Source organism: Amblyomma mixtum, chromosome 3 (genome assembly GCF_055824585.1).
Source record: "Amblyomma mixtum isolate Tamu chromosome 3, ASM5582458v1, whole genome shotgun sequence".
NCBI lineage: Eukaryota > Metazoa > Arthropoda > Arachnida > Ixodida > Ixodidae > Amblyomma > Amblyomma mixtum.
Window position 1 is genome coordinate 243600102 of NC_143014.1, and position 18025 is coordinate 243618126.

Consider the following 18025-nt stretch of genomic DNA (forward strand, 5'->3'; position numbering starts at 1 on the left):
CGTCGATCTGAAATACATGTTCGGCAATTTCTGTCCTTATCTAGACCAAGGAGCTGCAAGAAATTATCGAAAGAAAACTACAGCGCACAGAAGACAAACAAAAAACAAAGATGAGAACAAGCAGTACGAGCGCAACCAGGGCTAACGGCAAGACCAGGACCCTCGTCTTCCATTTTTTTTCTATTTTCTTTCTGCGTCCTTTCATTTTCTTTCGCTAATGAATATACAACTAGCGCAGACATGTTCACTTCCAAGACATGCCTGTATAATAGGCTTTGAAACGATTCCCATACCCCACTATATATATATATATATATATATATATATATATATATATATATATATATATATATATATATATATATATATATATATATATATATATATATATATATATATATATATATATATATATATATATATATATATAGGTTATTTCATTCTGCGGTTTTCTAACACCTGCGGATATCACGGTACAGACGAGCGTTTCTCGAAGCATTCCGCTGAATTGAGCGCTGTTTTCACTTTTTCCCATGCGCAGATTAAACGTTCCTCTTCCGCAGCAGCGAGTAAAAACAACGTATGGACGCAAAAAGCGTTACAGTCAGGATACCAACAAAACAAATGAAGGCAGCGTATAGCTTGAAGCTCGAGGTTTGTTACTAGTCACACATATTAAGGGATTGGATGATATTCTTCGTGAGCTCGTTCTGCTCTTCCCTATCGCGGCGCTTTTACCGAAAGGCGCATGGAAGACTCGGTCTCTGGAGTGTATTTCGTGATGTCCATTCGAGACGCTCCTTGTCGTTTTTATAAGGCTTGTGTAGCCGGTTGCTGACGCACTGCTCAGTCAGCATGATTAAAATAAGTGAATTTGAGAACTTCTTCCGCAATTATTAGGGCAGTTTCCTATAAAAATGTCGCCGCCACCACCACCTTGCCCCTGCATTCAACCTCGACCACTGCAGCTGAGCCTCCATGTGGGCGGGCGCTTTACATGCGCCGTTTACTTGGATATAGTTTAGGAATTAACGAGCACATTAGGCCGTACACAGCACCTCCTGAAGGGCGAACGGCTTTTTGATATTCCTTTCCAGGATATCTGGAAGATGTTGGGGAAAAAGCCGCCGCGAACAGCCGTTTTTAATAGCGTGAACTCGGTCAGGCAGAATATTAGACTTCTGAGAAAACCGGAGAAAAGCGATTATACATCCCACACACGATATAACCATGGCCTGAAACCTTCTTTTAGAGCCAGTGGAGGAAAATGGCGATGACCCGCGGAGCAGACTACGCATATGGCGCGACTGTCTTTTCCATAGAAGGCCTCGAGGGGACAAAGAAATCTAATTGTTGCTGCTGACCGAGAGGAGCATGCTTCCTATACGCAGCGCCTTTCAAAAGCATCCCACCAACTCGAACGAGTGGAACTCGAGTGCATTTGCTGTTGGTCGCGCGCGGGCAGATCGTCGGGTTGGTTAGGGCAGCAGGGAAGGGGAGCCGCGCCAGACACAAGAGAAAAAGACAGAAACAAGAAGAAAAATCGCTAAGAAGAGATCCTAACGCCCCGAGATCAGGTCTCGGCGTTACTCCTCTTCAATCTCCGGCCACTCGCTCTACCTGGGGGGGGAAACAATAATATTATCTTTCGATAAGCGCGAAACGGGTTCGTCGAGATCAGTCTACACAACGACGCGTCGGTGTTGGTGTGTGCGTGCGTGCTCGCCAGCGCAGTCGCAGCCTCTCGCGACCCCGACGGAGCGACAGGGCGCGCGGAGGGTCTCTCCAGCCGGGCAGGGAACAGAGAGCTCGGAGCGTTGTTTTGTGCGCCCCGCCGGCTGCTCAACGCGAATTTGATTGCCCGCCCACGCTTGTTTTTGTCTCGCCCGCAACCGCGCACCCCGTTTTGGGCGAGTCCGTCTTGGCTGGAGTTCAAGGTGGTCCCGAGACACTGAGTGCCTCAGTGATCGGCTGCTCGTCTTCAAACTTCAAGTTCTGTATCATTTACCGTTGTATTTTCGCTGTATAGACAAATTAGAGTAGAGAACTTTGGAGTGGGCCAGTCAGAAGCTGCTGGGTTTGCTGCAAATGGAAGACATGCGAGCAAGGTGATTAAAAGGGTTCCACACGTTCTACTGAAAGCGCAGTCGTCTTTGCACATATGACACCGATGGCATTAGAGCCAGTGTGTTCTGCCAAACAGGTGGACCTTGGAGACGTGTGTTGTTTGGAGGAAGAGCAAATGGTGCTTTCACCTCTCGTTGCCGTAGTCCGCAAGCAACTCGACAGAGAACGTTTAATGCTATAGCATTAATGACATCTTTGACGGGGGACACAGGCTCCCGGCAGGTATCTTTTTTTTTTGCTTTCTTTTGTCGCGCCAGAGGGCGGATAATCGTCCACAGGAAGGGCCGTCCTGTCCTATGCGTACGCTGCTGCCATCTGTCGGCTCGCACCGCCAGGCCGACTGGTAACTCTGTCGGGAAAGGAGTCTCCGCGTCACTCGGCCGGGCGGTGTAGCCTCGGCGACGAACCCCGAGCCACGGAACCCAAGCGCTGGCAGCGCGCGCTCTTTTCTAATGTTGTGTCAATAGCCCGAGGCGAGCCTCTGGGACACAAAGCAGGCGCACGACCAATCCAATCAATCTCTTCCGTTACATAGCCCCGCTCCCTCTCAGGCCGCCGCCCGAGACTCTGCTTTGTTTCTTTAGGCCTCCCTTGAATACACGCCGCGGTAGGCACCGCTACTGGGCCAGGAAAACGCGCTGACGACGGTCGTGCCGCTTCTGTTGCGGTTCGCAAGGAGGTTCATCTCGTTTGTTTTCCTTTCATTAAAAAATCTAGGAAAAACGAAAGGCGCGGAAGAAAGGGGAGGTTGGGGGGGGGGGGGGGGGGGGCAGATTGTAGGCAGTGCTGCCACTGGAGTTGAGGTTTAAAATCAGCGGTCTACTTTCGATGATTCTGGTTTCTCAGGCAAGTGACAGTTGAGGACGTACCGTCGTTGTCAAAAGTAACCAGGCTGCATGGTTTGCTTCTAGCTTGTATAGTGGAGCCTTTGTGGCTTTCCTAAAGATCGAAAGGTGTTGGAAGGTAAGAATACCCTCAGTCCTTACCTTTAACGGCCATTTCAGCTTCAGGGAAGCTGTACGGGCTCCACTGTACGAGCTAGAAGCAAACCATGCAGCCTGGTTACTTTTGACAAAGACTGTACATTCTAGTATACACTTGTCAGCAAGGGCAACAGTACGTACACCCGCTTGAGGATGGCAGGCGCCAGGCAACGCTGGTAATAGCTTCGTTGACATCCTTACCTACGGCCCTTTGTTCCACCTTTGATAATGGTTTGACCTGGATGTAGAGTACGCATGCCCTCCGAATTAATCTTCGACCAGTTCAGCCTGATTTTGACCGTAAGCGTGCCACTGAAGGGGGACTGTATGCGATAAGAAATTATCATTGTGCTGGCACAAATATTTGCAATAACAAAGGAAAATAAATGTGATAGAAGTGTCCTACGCCTTCTCGCAGGTACTTGGCAGCCCAGGCCTCCAATTCCGAAGTAAGTTCAGTTATTTGAGCATTGCCGATAACACGCGCGATCATGGCATATGCAGCAGAGATGATGGTTTTCTTGAGCCATTTCACTGTGCTTATTTTGTCGTGTCTCCGCCAGTGTTTTAAAACATGAAAATAAAAACAATATCTTTATTGTCACGTGACGTCTGCGATTAAACGGTAGGCAAGGATGATCTAGAACAAAGCGAATAACTATAGCAAAAACTGAACAGCTAGTAACGCCGTGCGAATTGTAAGCTCTCCTCGTTGCGAAAGAGTTGGCGCCAATGAATGGTGCTCGTTTAAAGTTAAAAGAAAAAAAAAGCTCGAAGCATTTTCTATTTCAAACCCGTAACATGCTGTCAGTCATATATCATTAATACAAATAGCGAAAAGGAAAGAATAAACCCATGTAGGTTAAGTCCATGTTTCTATTTTTTTTTCTTTTTGTTCAACTTCTGCTTGCGTTTCGCAGCAACTCACCGTGCAGGTAGTATGCTATCAAACAAATCAAGATGTTCAGCCCTGAATCGAACGTTTTTTACCGAAAGGAGTAGATATATGATATTTGTCACCCATTGCAGCAATCGCATGACTAACATAGTCACTGCAACGTTGAGAAAGCGGGTTTGCTAAATATATATTTTTGCCAGATTAAACCATTGAAAACAAAGTAGATATATTTCAAATAAATAAGTTTACTGTTGGAAATAGAGGGCATAATGTTCATCAGGAAGAAGTTGATATGTAAGCAAGTGCTGCTAACTTCGTAGTTAGTAGCGAAGGATTTAGAAGAAGTTGCTAACTCATGAAACTATACGTTCAAACTAACGTAATATAATGCATAAACAATGTTCACCGTTCAGAAAACTCGTCATCTGTTTGTCCAAAGGAAGTTGGTGACTCCGACTAAGCTGACGTGAAAGGAATATTCTTTCGATATACGAGAAATTCGCACGCGCATTCTGGACGTCTAATTTCTTGCACGGTTTAAAAACATTTCTGTGGTTGAGCATCATTTCTCGTGTGCGCAGAACTTCCTTGATGTGTTCTCTCGGCTATAAATAAAAACAAAACGATGTCAAACCTGAACACAAATGACAAATAGCAGCTTATGTCGTGTAAACCCACAGCTCAAACACTCAGGCCAACACATTGTGTGAATTAAGCGTAGAAAAAGTTTCTGAAGCTATGAAATAGGACAAGCAACCTTATGCGACGCATACCAAGCCATGCGAAACCTGAGAATCCCGAACCAGGAAGAGTCAAACCGCTACCGCCACAATGCTCACCTTTACTCGGCGTTGATGCTCGCAAACCTCGGATATCTGACAACCCGTTTCCACAGCGACACGAATAGCTGCAATTGTGCTAACTGAATGACAGATATCGAGCATATCTTTTTCCTACTTAGCACTGCCCAAACCATATCTTATCTTCCTAACCTCTACCCAAAATCTAGAGCTCCTGGTTGCAATCGGTGGACCTAGATAACCAGCGAGCCTTGGCTCAGCTGGCAAATCATTTCCTGGGGTCTTAATCAGACATTTTGGCATAGTTTTTGTGACCTTACCTGACAACCTGCAGGGCCTGTATTGCCTACCTCTTCCGCAATGATATCTTATACATAACTGTTAACCTGTCACGTAGCAAAAGGTAAGTACAACTTCGCACATCAAGCTGCATCCATCTTTTATTAGAAAGATCGGTTGTTATCACCGCCATCAAGTTAACCGCAACAAGTTAAAAACAGATGTTCACTTTTGTTTGTGTTAGTGTATTAGTATAGTTAGTGTCAATTTTGTTGCACTGTTTTTTAATAAAACCGAACCATTGCTGTTCTCGCTTGCTTGTTAGTGATGAAGTGTACAGTTGTGTTACATCCACAAGTATTCATTAAGCTCAGATCGAAAAAGAGAGTAAGGTACCCATAAAAATTATCGGAAAAGGCAGGTCGAGTTGTAAAAGCAAGTGGTAGAGGGGGCGCCAAAAAAGAACGGGTCAATTCCACTCCACCCCTTATTTTTTTTTTTTGCATGTACACCCCCCCCCCCCCCCCCCCTCCTCTACTGCTTCATAATAAACCCCTCGAGATTGAGTGCACTAGATGAAGCACTCGGTAATGAAATCCCATAGCTGACCCTCGCCTACGAGTGTGGAGCTGGGCTTCACGCACCCCTGCGGGACTCAGATTGAGAGCTTGCGCCGTTTGTTGGAGGGCCTTTTGACCTTTGCTTCGTTGACACTAGCCGCAGTGTTTTTGTGCGTGTGAGAATTACCGCGTCCTTTGTGTTTACTCTCGCTCTTGTCAGTGATATATAAGCTTGTGGTAAACTCGGACAAAAAAAAACGCACTGGTAATTTATTGCTCTCATTGTTCTCCCTAAAACAGACCTCATGCCCCATTTTTTGTTATCTTCGAAAAGTTGCCAGAATCTCTCCGCCCGAAGGAAGGAGACAATATTTTGACTAAAAACATTTTGTAGAATAGAAATGTTACGCTCGGTGCCCGTGACGTAACCTCAGGCGAGAAAAATTAGGCTTGTACTAAGTGTTTTATTAACTGTGCGTAATTGAATTACACATAATAGTCGGGGACTTAGCTCGGAGGAAATGAAGGGGAAATGTTGGAAGTTTGAAAAAGTGCTAGAATCAAATCTTTCGCAAGAGCACACGTACATACTAATAAGTCGGAACAAATTTATTTTTCATGCAAGCAGTTAGTGCTACTTCCTGCTGCAATAACCTTTCCGGGTTTCGGTCAGCGCATTCAGAAATAAATGAATGGTAAACTACTTTGTTTCAAAAGCAGTATTGATTTGTATTGGTGCAGTGTCCGAAGGTTTTTTTTTTTACATGCGTAGGCCAACTAAGCAGCAGATTTATCTTTATGGGCCACTCCCACACCTAGTTATTACATCTGATTACATATATTACTTAAAAGAAACGTGCTTTCACACTTTACTGGTGTTTCTCCCTCGAATGTAAAAAATGTTCTCTGCACGATTTCAACCACGCAACTGGATCCTTTCATAAGCATTTTTTATTAAGTTCATGTGAAATTATAAAACCTGCCTCGATGTGGAAAAAAAAATGTTTTTGCCAGAGTTTTGTCTTTTTCTTTCAGTGCCTGCCCCTTACGCTAGAGACATGAAATGTACTTGACATCATTTCGCCAACATTCATCTACCCTGCAAAATTTGGGACTCTGTTCAAACGAAGTCATTTACCTTTCCTTGTGGTCATGCGTTCTGTATTTCTAATATATATATATATATATATATATATATATATATATATATATATATATATATTTATGGAAGCTTTCTTTTTTTAAATTTCGTAAGCTCTATTCGCCAGAAGAACCCGCAGAGCTCGCTAGAACTTTCTTCCGTAGAGGAGCTAGCACACTCAAAACACGGAGCAAGTTCTGTTGCGCACGGTCCAAATGAGCAACAGTGCCCCTTTCAGACAACGTCGGAGGACAATGAGCGCCTCTCACTTCGAAATTCAGGCTTCTGCAGAGATGCAGTTTGCGGTACCTAACTGCAAACGTTCAGCTAAGGGTGTCGAAAAACAAACCTACATGAGTAAGGCTGTTCGCTTGCATCTTGCGTCGGGTCGCAGGCCTTGTTCTTTCTGTCACGTATTTATGAGAAATAGTAAGCGTACAAGAAATGCCAGAGAGCGAGACATAGAAATAGAGAAGCCACAGTTTATACAGTGTGTTTCGCTTAGGGTTGTCAGCAATGTTTAAAAATAGTTTTTGGGGGGATAAATAGAGAGCTTGTTCGGCATAGCATTGTTAGTAGGGTTAGGGTCAGAATACCTCTAAGACGAGCTAACTAGAAGCTGGTCAACCAATACTGAATAGTTAGCTTTTTACTATGACTGTTGATTAGGCTCCTTATTTACTGAGATGCTTACAGCCTACCGGAAGTAATATCCGTGTCAGTTTTTGAAATTTCGAAAATTCCATTCTCGTCACCGCTGCAGCGCAAGGAATTTCGGGGCGGCAGAAAGGTGAAAGCGCTACCAAACCTTTGAACGCGCGTAACACAGCGGAGCGCCTGTCTCGTGCTCTCTGCTCACTCGCCGATCTCTGTCGGGCGCGGCGAAAGGTGCACGTGACACCCGCACAGAGACGTGATGAGCCATTCGTAGGCGTGGCTAGCGCTCCTTCGTGCCCCATTGTTTCGTTTTCACCTTTTTGCGGCCTCGAAATTTCTTGCGCTGCAGCGGCGACGAGAATGGCTTTTTTTCTAAATTCCAAAACCTTATGCTGATATTACTTCCGGTAGGCTACAAGTCTCTCAATAAATAAGGAGCCTAACTGCAATATGTTAAAATTAACTATTCAGTATTACTTAACCAGCCTTCTAGTTAGCAGGTCTTAGCTGTATTCTGATGCACTACAGCGCTCACAACGCCATTCCAAAAAAAAGTGCTATTCCAATTCAGTTTTGAAAAATTGCTGACAGTCTTAGGTGAAACGCCCTGTGTGTATGGGACAAGGGTTTGGTCCGGTACCCTGACGGTTGGCGAAAACACAACCTGTCCTGTCCAGTGGCGAGAGCATACAGCGCGCGTGCGTCCTGTGCGCGGTCTCCCGGCAGCTGTGCCTCCACCGGTGGTGCGGCAGTCCGCGGCGTTCCGGCGTTTGCGCGCCTCGCAGCTCCGATCTCGGCGACCCCCACGCGCCGCGGCCGGCGTCGGCCGTGGCGGCAGCGCGTCCGTCCCCTGGTCCTGGGGGACCCCTGGGCTGAAAGCGATACTGCTTTTTGCTCTCCCCGCCAGGCAGGGCGCTAATTTCATTGCACGCCGGTCGGACGCCAGCGCGGCCCGTCTCGCGAGGGGGAGAGGTGCGCGGGGAGGAGACGCCTGTTGCTGGAGTGTAGCGTTCGCGTGATTAACGTGGACGTGTGGACGTCCGGGCAAGCGCCAACTTTTCGCTCCGACAACCTGCTGCTGCTGCTTCTCTCGGGGTTCGCGCGGGGCGACTCTTTTGTTCCACATCCCGTGCGCGCACTTCGCTCGATCACGCCGTCTCCTGGGACGGCGTGGACGTTGCCTGCGAGCGCACTGCTTGATTTCGGCCTCTCCGCTTTTTCTCTTCTTCTTCTTCCTGGCTCCTTTCGTTGCTCCTTTTTTGACCTGGCTATCACTTTGTATTTTTTCGTTTCGCTGCTACATCTGCGGCAGCCACACGCGACACGATGCACGCGAGGTTGTGGCAGGCTCTGTCCTGAGGGCGATTGATCGATTATACACCTGACTGACTGCCTTTGAGAGCCCAGTGACTCGAGCTCTGGGTGCGTGTTTGGTTTCTACGTCATGCGCTTTTTTGTTAACTGTTTATACCAGTTTCATTTTATTTATTTATTTATTTATTTATTTATTTATTTATTTATTTATTTATTTATTTATTTATTTATTTATTTATTTATTTATTTATTTATTTATTTATTTATTTATTTATTTATATGGTGTGATCCTTGTCCTTGCGCATACTCTCCTCGCGTCGATGTCGATACTTTTTTTCAGCTTGAAACCCTGCAAAGCGTGCTTTGCCTGCATAAGAAGCGCTTAGTGGCAAAGCATTGAGTTGCGAATAATAAACAAAAAAGCATCCGTCGTATTGCATGAAACTAAAAAATCGTAGATGGTGATTAAAACGCCTCTTTCAATACTCTTTTGGTCGGGCACACATTATATCAGGTGTACTTTGTAATGAGACCACTGGACGCGTTTTGATAAGGCATCTTATTCAAATTATAACCATCAGTATGCACTATCCATCATGCAGAGAACGTTGACGACCAAGTCGAGGTCCTACAAAAGCGGCTACCAGTAAAGTGGCATAAATTTGTTCATTTATGAATTCATAGCTCAACGGCAATCTTTTAAACTTTACCTCATTGTTTTCAGAAGGTAGTATTACAGTCAATCACGCGTTCATGTGTACGTCCTCTCTCCCCCTCCCCCCCTCCCCCCCCCCACCCCCAAAAAGTAAAAATAAATCCTCCCGTGATTTTTGAGCTCCCCGGACCAAACTCGCCACAGCGTGGACATGGTGGCCAGGTAGCTGATCACCCTGACACCAGACTTACCCTGACTCAGATGACAACAGCTGGCCGGCTCTCGAAAACGTCCGCACCCTGTTTCTCGTGCTTCGTTCTGTCCCTGATACACATGAATAACTGCCTTCTTGAACAGGAAGTGAATGGCACAGTTTTCTACTACGACATGTCACGCCGACGCCGACGCAGTGTAGAGCAGTGAAAGTTCACTCTGCTGCTATCACTGTGAAGCTCATTTTGAATATGAAGTCTGGGTAGCAACAGGACACATTGGCTGTTCATATAAACCACTAATCGCCACTACGAGGATCTTTAGCATAATTAACTGAATAGACTAATTAAATTAATAAATAGACTAGTCAACTAAATAGAAGACTGTTTGATTGTTTATGCTGTATGGCGTCATCCCAGTGAATCTTTTATTTTATCTTCTTTTCTTTCTTTATAGGAGCCTTTTCTCAAACCGTGCGGTAGACACATGCTTATTGTTACATTCTATTTTTTTCCCCGGTTAGGCTTCACCGCCCATACCACAAACTAGAAGGAGTGTCAGTCAGTCTTCACAAGTTATAGAACAGAAAGCGAAGGTGCGGGTGTTTTTCAGACAATGAGAACGTATCCAGCCTCATATGGCGCTTGTGTGATTGGTTCTTGCCGGATGTCGGTGAGACACGTCCACTATTGCAGCGACTGTTTGCTCCATGCAAGAATATTCCTCAGAAGGAAAAGAGGAAGCAGTAGAGAGAATGCATTAGGCAAGAAGTTTCTCATGAGAAGAATAAGGCCTCCTATAGCGCCAGAGCTCGAACCTTCAGAGGTTTCAATCTGACAGCTTGCAAGTATGAGCCAGAAAGTTATAAGTCCGAACATCATCTGACATAGCCTTGATCATTAAGTAACACTTATCGCTGTCATATCAGCGTTTCCACAAAATACAAACTAAATTATCTCAGAGTCTCAAGAGTGCTCCGCCTGTGGTCACGCGGTCCACGTGGACATGGAATCGGATGCACTCAGGGGGAAGATGCTTCGGTGCGTTACAGCTGCCGCGATCATTTCTTGAGCCCGGGGAAGGGCGAGCAGTCTGGGAGTCGTTTCATCTCTTCCTCTCTCTCGCAGCCGAATATGAGGGCCTCCCAGCGGCCAATTCTTCATAGCTGTACCTCCTGCGACAGCCCGATTTACCCGAGTGGCACCATTTCTCGTTACAGGCGGAGGCAAGGCGGGAGCCGCGGCAGCGGATTCGGCCAAGCTGTTCGGTGCGGCGCAAAGTCTGTCGGCGCTACACTTCCGGCCTTTCGCCCTGGGATCGCTCACGTGCGACCTGCGGGTAGGCGCCGCCGTCAAGCCGTGGCTCTTCGCCGACGCGGTCGCGCCACCTCCGCCCGCCGCACCGCCTCCTCCGTCGGGCCTGCAGCCGTCCTCCGCGGCCACCTCGAGTCCCGGAGCCGCCGGCCAAGGTCCGCTGGGGCTCAGCGGCGCGGCATCGTCGCCGTCGACGCCGTCGTCACAGGCGGCCAAGGCTTCCAGCCGCCAAGCCCTCAGCCCCTCCTCCAGCGAGCCCGCCAACGGAGGACTCATATCCACCATGGTGGGCACACCCTTTCTTTGATTTCAAACGCTTGGTTTTTTCCTGTTTTCTTTCTATCTATGCAGTATCCGTTGGCTGCACCAACACCATAAATTTTTAAAACGCCACCATAAATATTATGCTTTAACCCAGCGTCATTCAGTTACGATTCAGCTAGTATATGGTGGTGTATTTTCCCTCGTGTAAACATCCTATTAGGAGCTGGATGTAAAATAAAAAAATAGATAGGAGAGGGCACAAAAATCAAGCTCTCCCCGTCTATCGGCAGCCAATGAAAAAAAAAAAAAGAAAGTGCACTGTGCTTTCAGTCTGCCACTCAAGCCTGCAGCTTTCAGCATCAAAGTAGTGTTGGGCGGCCTTCCAATCTAGTGATAGCAAGCACCTCACAGGCACACCCGGCTTCCCACTGTCGCAGGAGACTGGATCAGCTGTTGTATAAAATGTGCACACAATGGGCTGAATGAACAAACCTATTGAGTAGACCGCATGTAAACGTGCGTATGTGTGCGTGTGTGCGTGCGGTCATTCTCAAACGGTCCAAGCATGCATGAAGCGCTTGTAGGCTATTTACCGAAGTTGAAGCAATATGGGCTTAATGTGTGTGAGCGGCACATCCGCTAGCAAGTAAAATGAGTTCTAGTTTGCTCAGTAACGCAGAATAGTCATCGCAAAAAATAATTATTCGTTCCCTCCCATCGGTGCTACCATGCATTGACTCCAATTCTCAAAGGAAAAAAATACGGTGTCTCCGTAAACTCATAGTCGCTAATGAGCAAGAAGCAATAATGAACACTACAACTTAGAAGTTACAAAACCCTACCTTCGATGCAAAGAATGACTTCACCTTGCGATACGAAACATAGTGCCAAAAACTGTTAAGAGTGCAGAAAGAAGTCTTACAACGGCTCGATGATGAAGCACATGTCATGTCCCCCTCACCGAGTAAAGTTCTTTGAGCCGGAAATCGGCCATTTTCGAGGTTCAGAATATCAAAATCAAACTTTCTCACAGTCCACCTTGCTACAGGCACCTGACGTGTCCGAAAGGGGAACTCTCTGCTCCCGCCCGGTCAGGGCGCTTTGGCGTTTTTCAGGGAGCCTCGCCGATTCTACAGGCACCACGGCCTAACTTCTCCGCAGGCCCCCTGCAGCCGGCTGGACCTGGGCCCCCGGCTGAGCCCGCAGACGCTGTCGGCGGCGGGCCTGCTGTCGGCGCACCACCACCACCACCACCTGCATCACCTGCACCACCTGCACCACCCGCTGTCGGACGTCTACTCGTGCCTCAAGTGCGACAAGATGTTCTCCACGGCCCACGGACTCGAGGTGCACGCGCGGCGCTCGCACAGCGGCAAGCGGCCCTTCGCCTGCGAGCTGTGCAACAAGACCTTCGGCCACGAGGTCAGCCTCAGTCAGCACCGCGCCGTGCACACCTCTGAGCGTACTTTCGAGTGCAAGCAGTGCGGCAAGACGTTCAAGCGCTCGTCGACGCTGTCCACGCACCTGCTCATCCACTCGGACACGCGGCCTTACCCGTGCGAGTACTGCGGCAAGCGCTTCCACCAGAAGTCCGACATGAAGAAGCACACCTACATACACACCGGTGAGCGCTCCCTGATGCTGACGCCGCGGCGCCTGGCAGGCACTGCGGCCAGGTGTCGCGGAGGCACCTCCGAATCCCAGTGCGACCCTCTCTACTCTCTTACGTCGAGGATTGCATTGTTTCGTTGCTCTATCAGGCTTGTTCGAAACGTCGGGAGAAACACAAATCTTCCTAACCATACATTCAGAACTTGCTGTTCCCGGTACCGCAGCCACGTCAGAAAGTGGCAAGTTCCAAAAGTACGGTTAGGAATGTTTGAGTTCTTTTAGGATTTCAGTGTGGCTCCATTTGACTAGTTGGCAAAAAGTAACGCCCTGTAACACCTGCAACGCTATGACCATAAACGGAGCTCGCCTTACGCTTTGTGGCAATATGCTGAGCAGGACATTTACTGCTTACGAAATAAGGACGCCTGCAGCAAAAAATTATTTTTGTGCCATCCGATGCCACCGGTCTGGACCAGTTTTGCTCAATGCGCTTCGCCAAGAACGCGCAGTATCTCATACGCAGTGACAAGACAGTCACAGTGTGCAGACATAAACTACTTTGACTTTTTTTCTGTTTGTTTCATATATATATATATATATATATATATATATATATATATATATATATATATATATATATATATATATATATACATATGACAGAAGCCTACAGCCACAGAAACCAAGGAGCACAGGGGATTTTTTTATTAATTTATTTATTTTGTGGTGTTGCTCAATTTAGAATATTACTGAACATGTTATCGCTTAAAGCTAATTGATTAGAAAAGCAGAAGAAAAAACAACCACATGCCACCGGTGGGATCCGAACCCACGACCTCCGAATTACGCGTCCGGTGCTCTACCTCTGAGCTACGGCGACGGTTGTCAAATCTTCTGCTTTGGGGGGTATTTATGGTTACAAATAACCTAAATTTGAGTGTTGATCAGCGCCACCCACGTTCATAAGCGGCGGACGTAGAACGTCCTGAGTTACAGCAGTATATATATATATATATATATATATATATGTATATGTATATATATATATATATATATATATATATATGCCGGCCATGACACGACATTCGATGATATCTCCTTGCTGCTGACTCACGTTGGAGATTTCATTTCCTTCCTTTGCTTTGCTTTGCCTGCTCTTGCCAAGACTGCAGCCTATTGTTCGTTTCATATATGGCGGTGATAAGGGAAGTAAATTTCAAGCATTTAAATGGTTTTGAAGGTATTTGTTTCACGATAATGAAAAATCCACGCACTCGTTGCTTACTTGTCCCTTTTGATAACTTGCATTATTCTTGTGCTAAAAATTCACTTATAAAATTGGCATTCAAACCTTACAACACTCTTTCACTTCAAAATCAAAGCCCACGTGATCGCAATCTCCCTGTAGCTATGGCTACGACGAAGGCAAGTGCACCAGCTAACCCAGAAAACTACTGCTCAGGTTACAAGCCAGCCGAGTATCCACATCAGCCTAAAGCAGATATGGTGTCCCGTAGTTTCTCAAGCTAAAATATGGCGCTGCGCAGGTTCGCAAGCAGTGCAGTTTCTAAATTGCTGTTTCCGCTGCTTCACGAATGAAACTTGGAGTCATTGGTCTGAAATTCTGCATTCTGAACTTGAAGCAGTATTTATCGCGTTAAAAAAAAGTGTTTCTTGAACTTAAAGTTGCAGTATGCTGGAAGTTGTTGAAATGAAACTTATTTGCATTGAATCCAGTGGTTTTCCGGCAAGGGGTTTCACAAAATACCGTCTATTAGTGCCACGGGCACAGTGTCGACGCCGTAGCGGAGCAGAAGAGCGTAGAGCTGCAGAAGCTAGTCGGCCTCCCCGTGCCGAGCCCTCCGTTCCCGTCTGAGAACGTCGTAAATAAACGCCTTAGTACCTGTCATAGGGACGCATAATATCATCACTTGCGCAACGAACCCTAGGAATTCCATGTATTAGCGTCAAGTCACTCGTCTGTACTTGTTTATACGTGCGTTGCTATACGCCGCACAAAAACTACGGGACGAATACAACTTACGTTTATTTGTTGATAGGAGTTTGTCCACTAATTCGTTTCTTACGATTCAGCCACAATAACTAGGGTAAGAATTCCCAACAATTTCGGACAAAAATTAAGAAAATTTGAAAATTGTACGATACTTTCTCGGAAATATTGACGGCAATGCTCCATTCTTCTGATATGGAGCAAAATCTTTCTTTTTAAGTTTGGTTTAGGGTTTGGTTTAGGGGGGGTTTAACGTCCCAAAGCGACTCAAGCTATGAAGGACGCCGTAATGAAGGGCTCCGGAAATTTGGGCCACCTAGGGTTCTTGCGCTGACATCGCACAGCACACGGGCCTCTAGAATCTCGCCTCCATCGAAATTCGGCAGCCGCGGCCGGGATCAAACCCGTGTCTTTCGGGTCAGCAGTCGAGCGCCATAGCCACTGAGCCACCGCGGCGGATTTTTCTTTCTTTTTAAGTGTTTCCATCATCGCATCGAACAGCTGAGACTCCCATAGAAAATAAATGGGCAACGCTTTTGACGATAGCAAAAACGTTAATAGAAAAAAAGAATTCTAGACTGCCGTCGGATGATCTGCGGATATATTGATTGTTATACTGAAATCTTACATTATGTGAATAAACTGCGTTCATAAAAGGTTTCCCGTTGAAAAATGCGTTTTGTCCAGAATTTTTGGGCTTGATTCTTTTCCATTTAGTGCCTCCGTATTGAATTACCACATCAGGACAAATTTCGCCTCAGAAATACTAGTGTTGTAGAGGGCACCGTTAAGGCCAATCAATGCACCAGTTGTTTAACTAACAGAAATTGCGCGTCCTACTTTTTTCTTTATTCATGATACCCGACAAAGCTACCGGTTGTTTTCAAGACGACGACGGCAAGTTGAGAAGAGTAAATTTGAACTCCCCTATTTTGTGAAAGCATAAAATACGCTGCCAACAAATTTTAATCTCGTAATAATACACGTACACTTACCCTTCAAGCGTACTATTCCGCTTCACAGTATATAGCTGCCTGTAGCGTTCACCTTGTTTGTCTTTCTGGTTCTTCTCCTGTGACAGGAATCTAGCGTCCAAGTCTTGAATATCAGTCGCAAACGAAAGTTCCAGCTGTCGGGAAAAAAATAAAAAGAGAGGAACAGAAAGAGCGAGAGTTTCTCCTGGCCTCCCGCATATAACAGCGTTTTTCCGTATTTGCCGGATTCTTCTCATTTTTGCTCCGTGAAAGCTGTAGGAAGCAATCTACTCCCGTCATGCGAATAAAGATGAGCGTCGAGCACGCCGGGAATAGAATCCCCGGCACAGTGCGAAGATGAGCGGGCACGAGACAATCATATTCAGGCGCGCCCTCCGTCCGTATTCTCGCCTACGGTGAACTGTGTGTAGAATATAGTGAACCTCGCTCTCGGCGCGGGGAAAAAGGCGGAAAGAGGTGAGAGAGGGGAGGGGTTGAGGGAATGCTCGTCGCTCTCTCTCTCTGCGCGGAGCAAAGCATTCTAGTTCGCCGCCGCCTCTGCATTCTCCTTCTATTGAAGGGCGCCAGCTCCTTCACATCTGGACGAGAGCGGCATGACGACGCCCGAGCGCGAGGGCGTAGAAGAAAAATCCCGTCGGGCTTGAGAAAGTGAATGGGAACTGAGCGAGGGAAGGAGAGTGGAAGAAGTGAAAAGTTTTCAGCACCCATATCAGCCACCGCCGCCGCGTCGGCGCCCTTACACAAGCATTCTCTTCCCCCACGGCGGAACGAGGTGCCCGGAGGACGCCGGGAAGGGGGCCCGGTTGCGAAGCGCAGCAATGACGGGCTCACTCAGGAGCTGCGTGAATCGGTCAGGCCTGCGGCACTTTCGGGGATCGCTATAGCGCCCGCGGAGAGAAAGTCTGAGAAAAATACCGCGCGCCAACGTGAGCGCACGCGATGATGATGGGCGGGAATGAAAGTGGCGCATAACGCCTCTTCGAATCTAAATGGGAGGCACTGTGCGACGGTGCTTGCAGAGAGTGTCAGCACTTTGCACGGGAGGCGAGAAAATTGCAAGCAGCTTGGTGCCCGGGGAACTGGCGCTCTACGCTTCTATGAGCTGACGCGGCACGAAAGTCCAGAGCCAACGCCGGAGGCCCCCATTGGTGCTTTCTATCAGTGTCAGTTTGCAAAGTTGAGCATCTAAAACGCATATAGGGAGATAAAAGGAACGAAAAGAAGTGACACGTCACTACGTACAACGTGCTGCACGATGTCCTTGCGCGACTGCAAGTCTCTTGAGTCATGTAACTGCAGCAGCCATTCTCGTTAATCTGCACACGAGACCAAGCTTCCCATTATTTGCGTTTCTGGTATTCCTTTGCCTGAACACTGGGAAGGAATGCTAGGCCCTTAAGGCTAGCTGACACGAGTTTAGTTCTAGCACAGCAACAGAACTATAGTAGGTGACACTTAATTATGCAATTTTCTGAAAACAAACATACAGGTCGACTATACTGGCTAGCAGCTACGAGCATTTAATCCTGTACCGCGCTGTGTAAAAGCTCTACGACAAATCGGGACACATGACATGTGGTCGAACTTATATGAGCAATGTGCCAGTCAGTGAAGATAGAGTCAGTCATATACGAATGCTGAAGTGTTTGCAAGCGGACTGCAAGGAGTGACAAAGTATTGTAAGAGTACAAATAGCATTTGATGACTAGACAGGTGCGAGACTCTGAGAAACCGTTATCCCAGAAGCGAGCGTACCCTCTCTCGCATTGCGTCAACAAAATTTCAGACATTGCTTCCCAAAATCACGTGCGTGGTTTACCCCTGTCACCTGTCGTGGCGCTTGGAAAACAGGCAATAGTTTCAAGTATCCACGTTTATGGATTCACCTGCTCACCCATCTCCCTCCTTAGTTTGTGTTTCTCCCCACACTTTTTATTACTGCTTTCCATCGCGAATCTAACTCTTTAGAGGAGAGGGCTGATGCTTCGATGTTGAAGGAGAGCTTTGCGCTTGATGTCGTTCTCTGAACATTTTTGTGCGTTTCTGATACATCGTTAACGAATCGAATTGTCTGAGCATTTCGCTACAACCAAGCATAAGCTCGAAACGTCGCCATAAAAGGCGCTGGCGCAGGCTAATCCACAAAGCGCCCCTTTTCAATGCTTATCATGTTCTTATGTCTAATGGCCTATTCCAAACGGCGA

General features: G+C 46.9%; 1 protein-coding gene across 1 annotated transcript in view; it reads left to right on the top strand.

The window, feature by feature from the left end:
• Positions 1–18025, top strand: part of LOC149354201 (uncharacterized) — a 102633-nt gene that overhangs the window by 51991 nt on the left and 32617 nt on the right. The window contains exons 3-4 of the mRNA XM_089577471.1: positions 10847–11226; positions 12366–12828. Coding sequence (XP_089433597.1) covers positions 10847–11226; positions 12366–12828 — 843 coding nt within the window. The remainder of the gene's footprint in view (positions 1–10846; positions 11227–12365; positions 12829–18025) is intronic.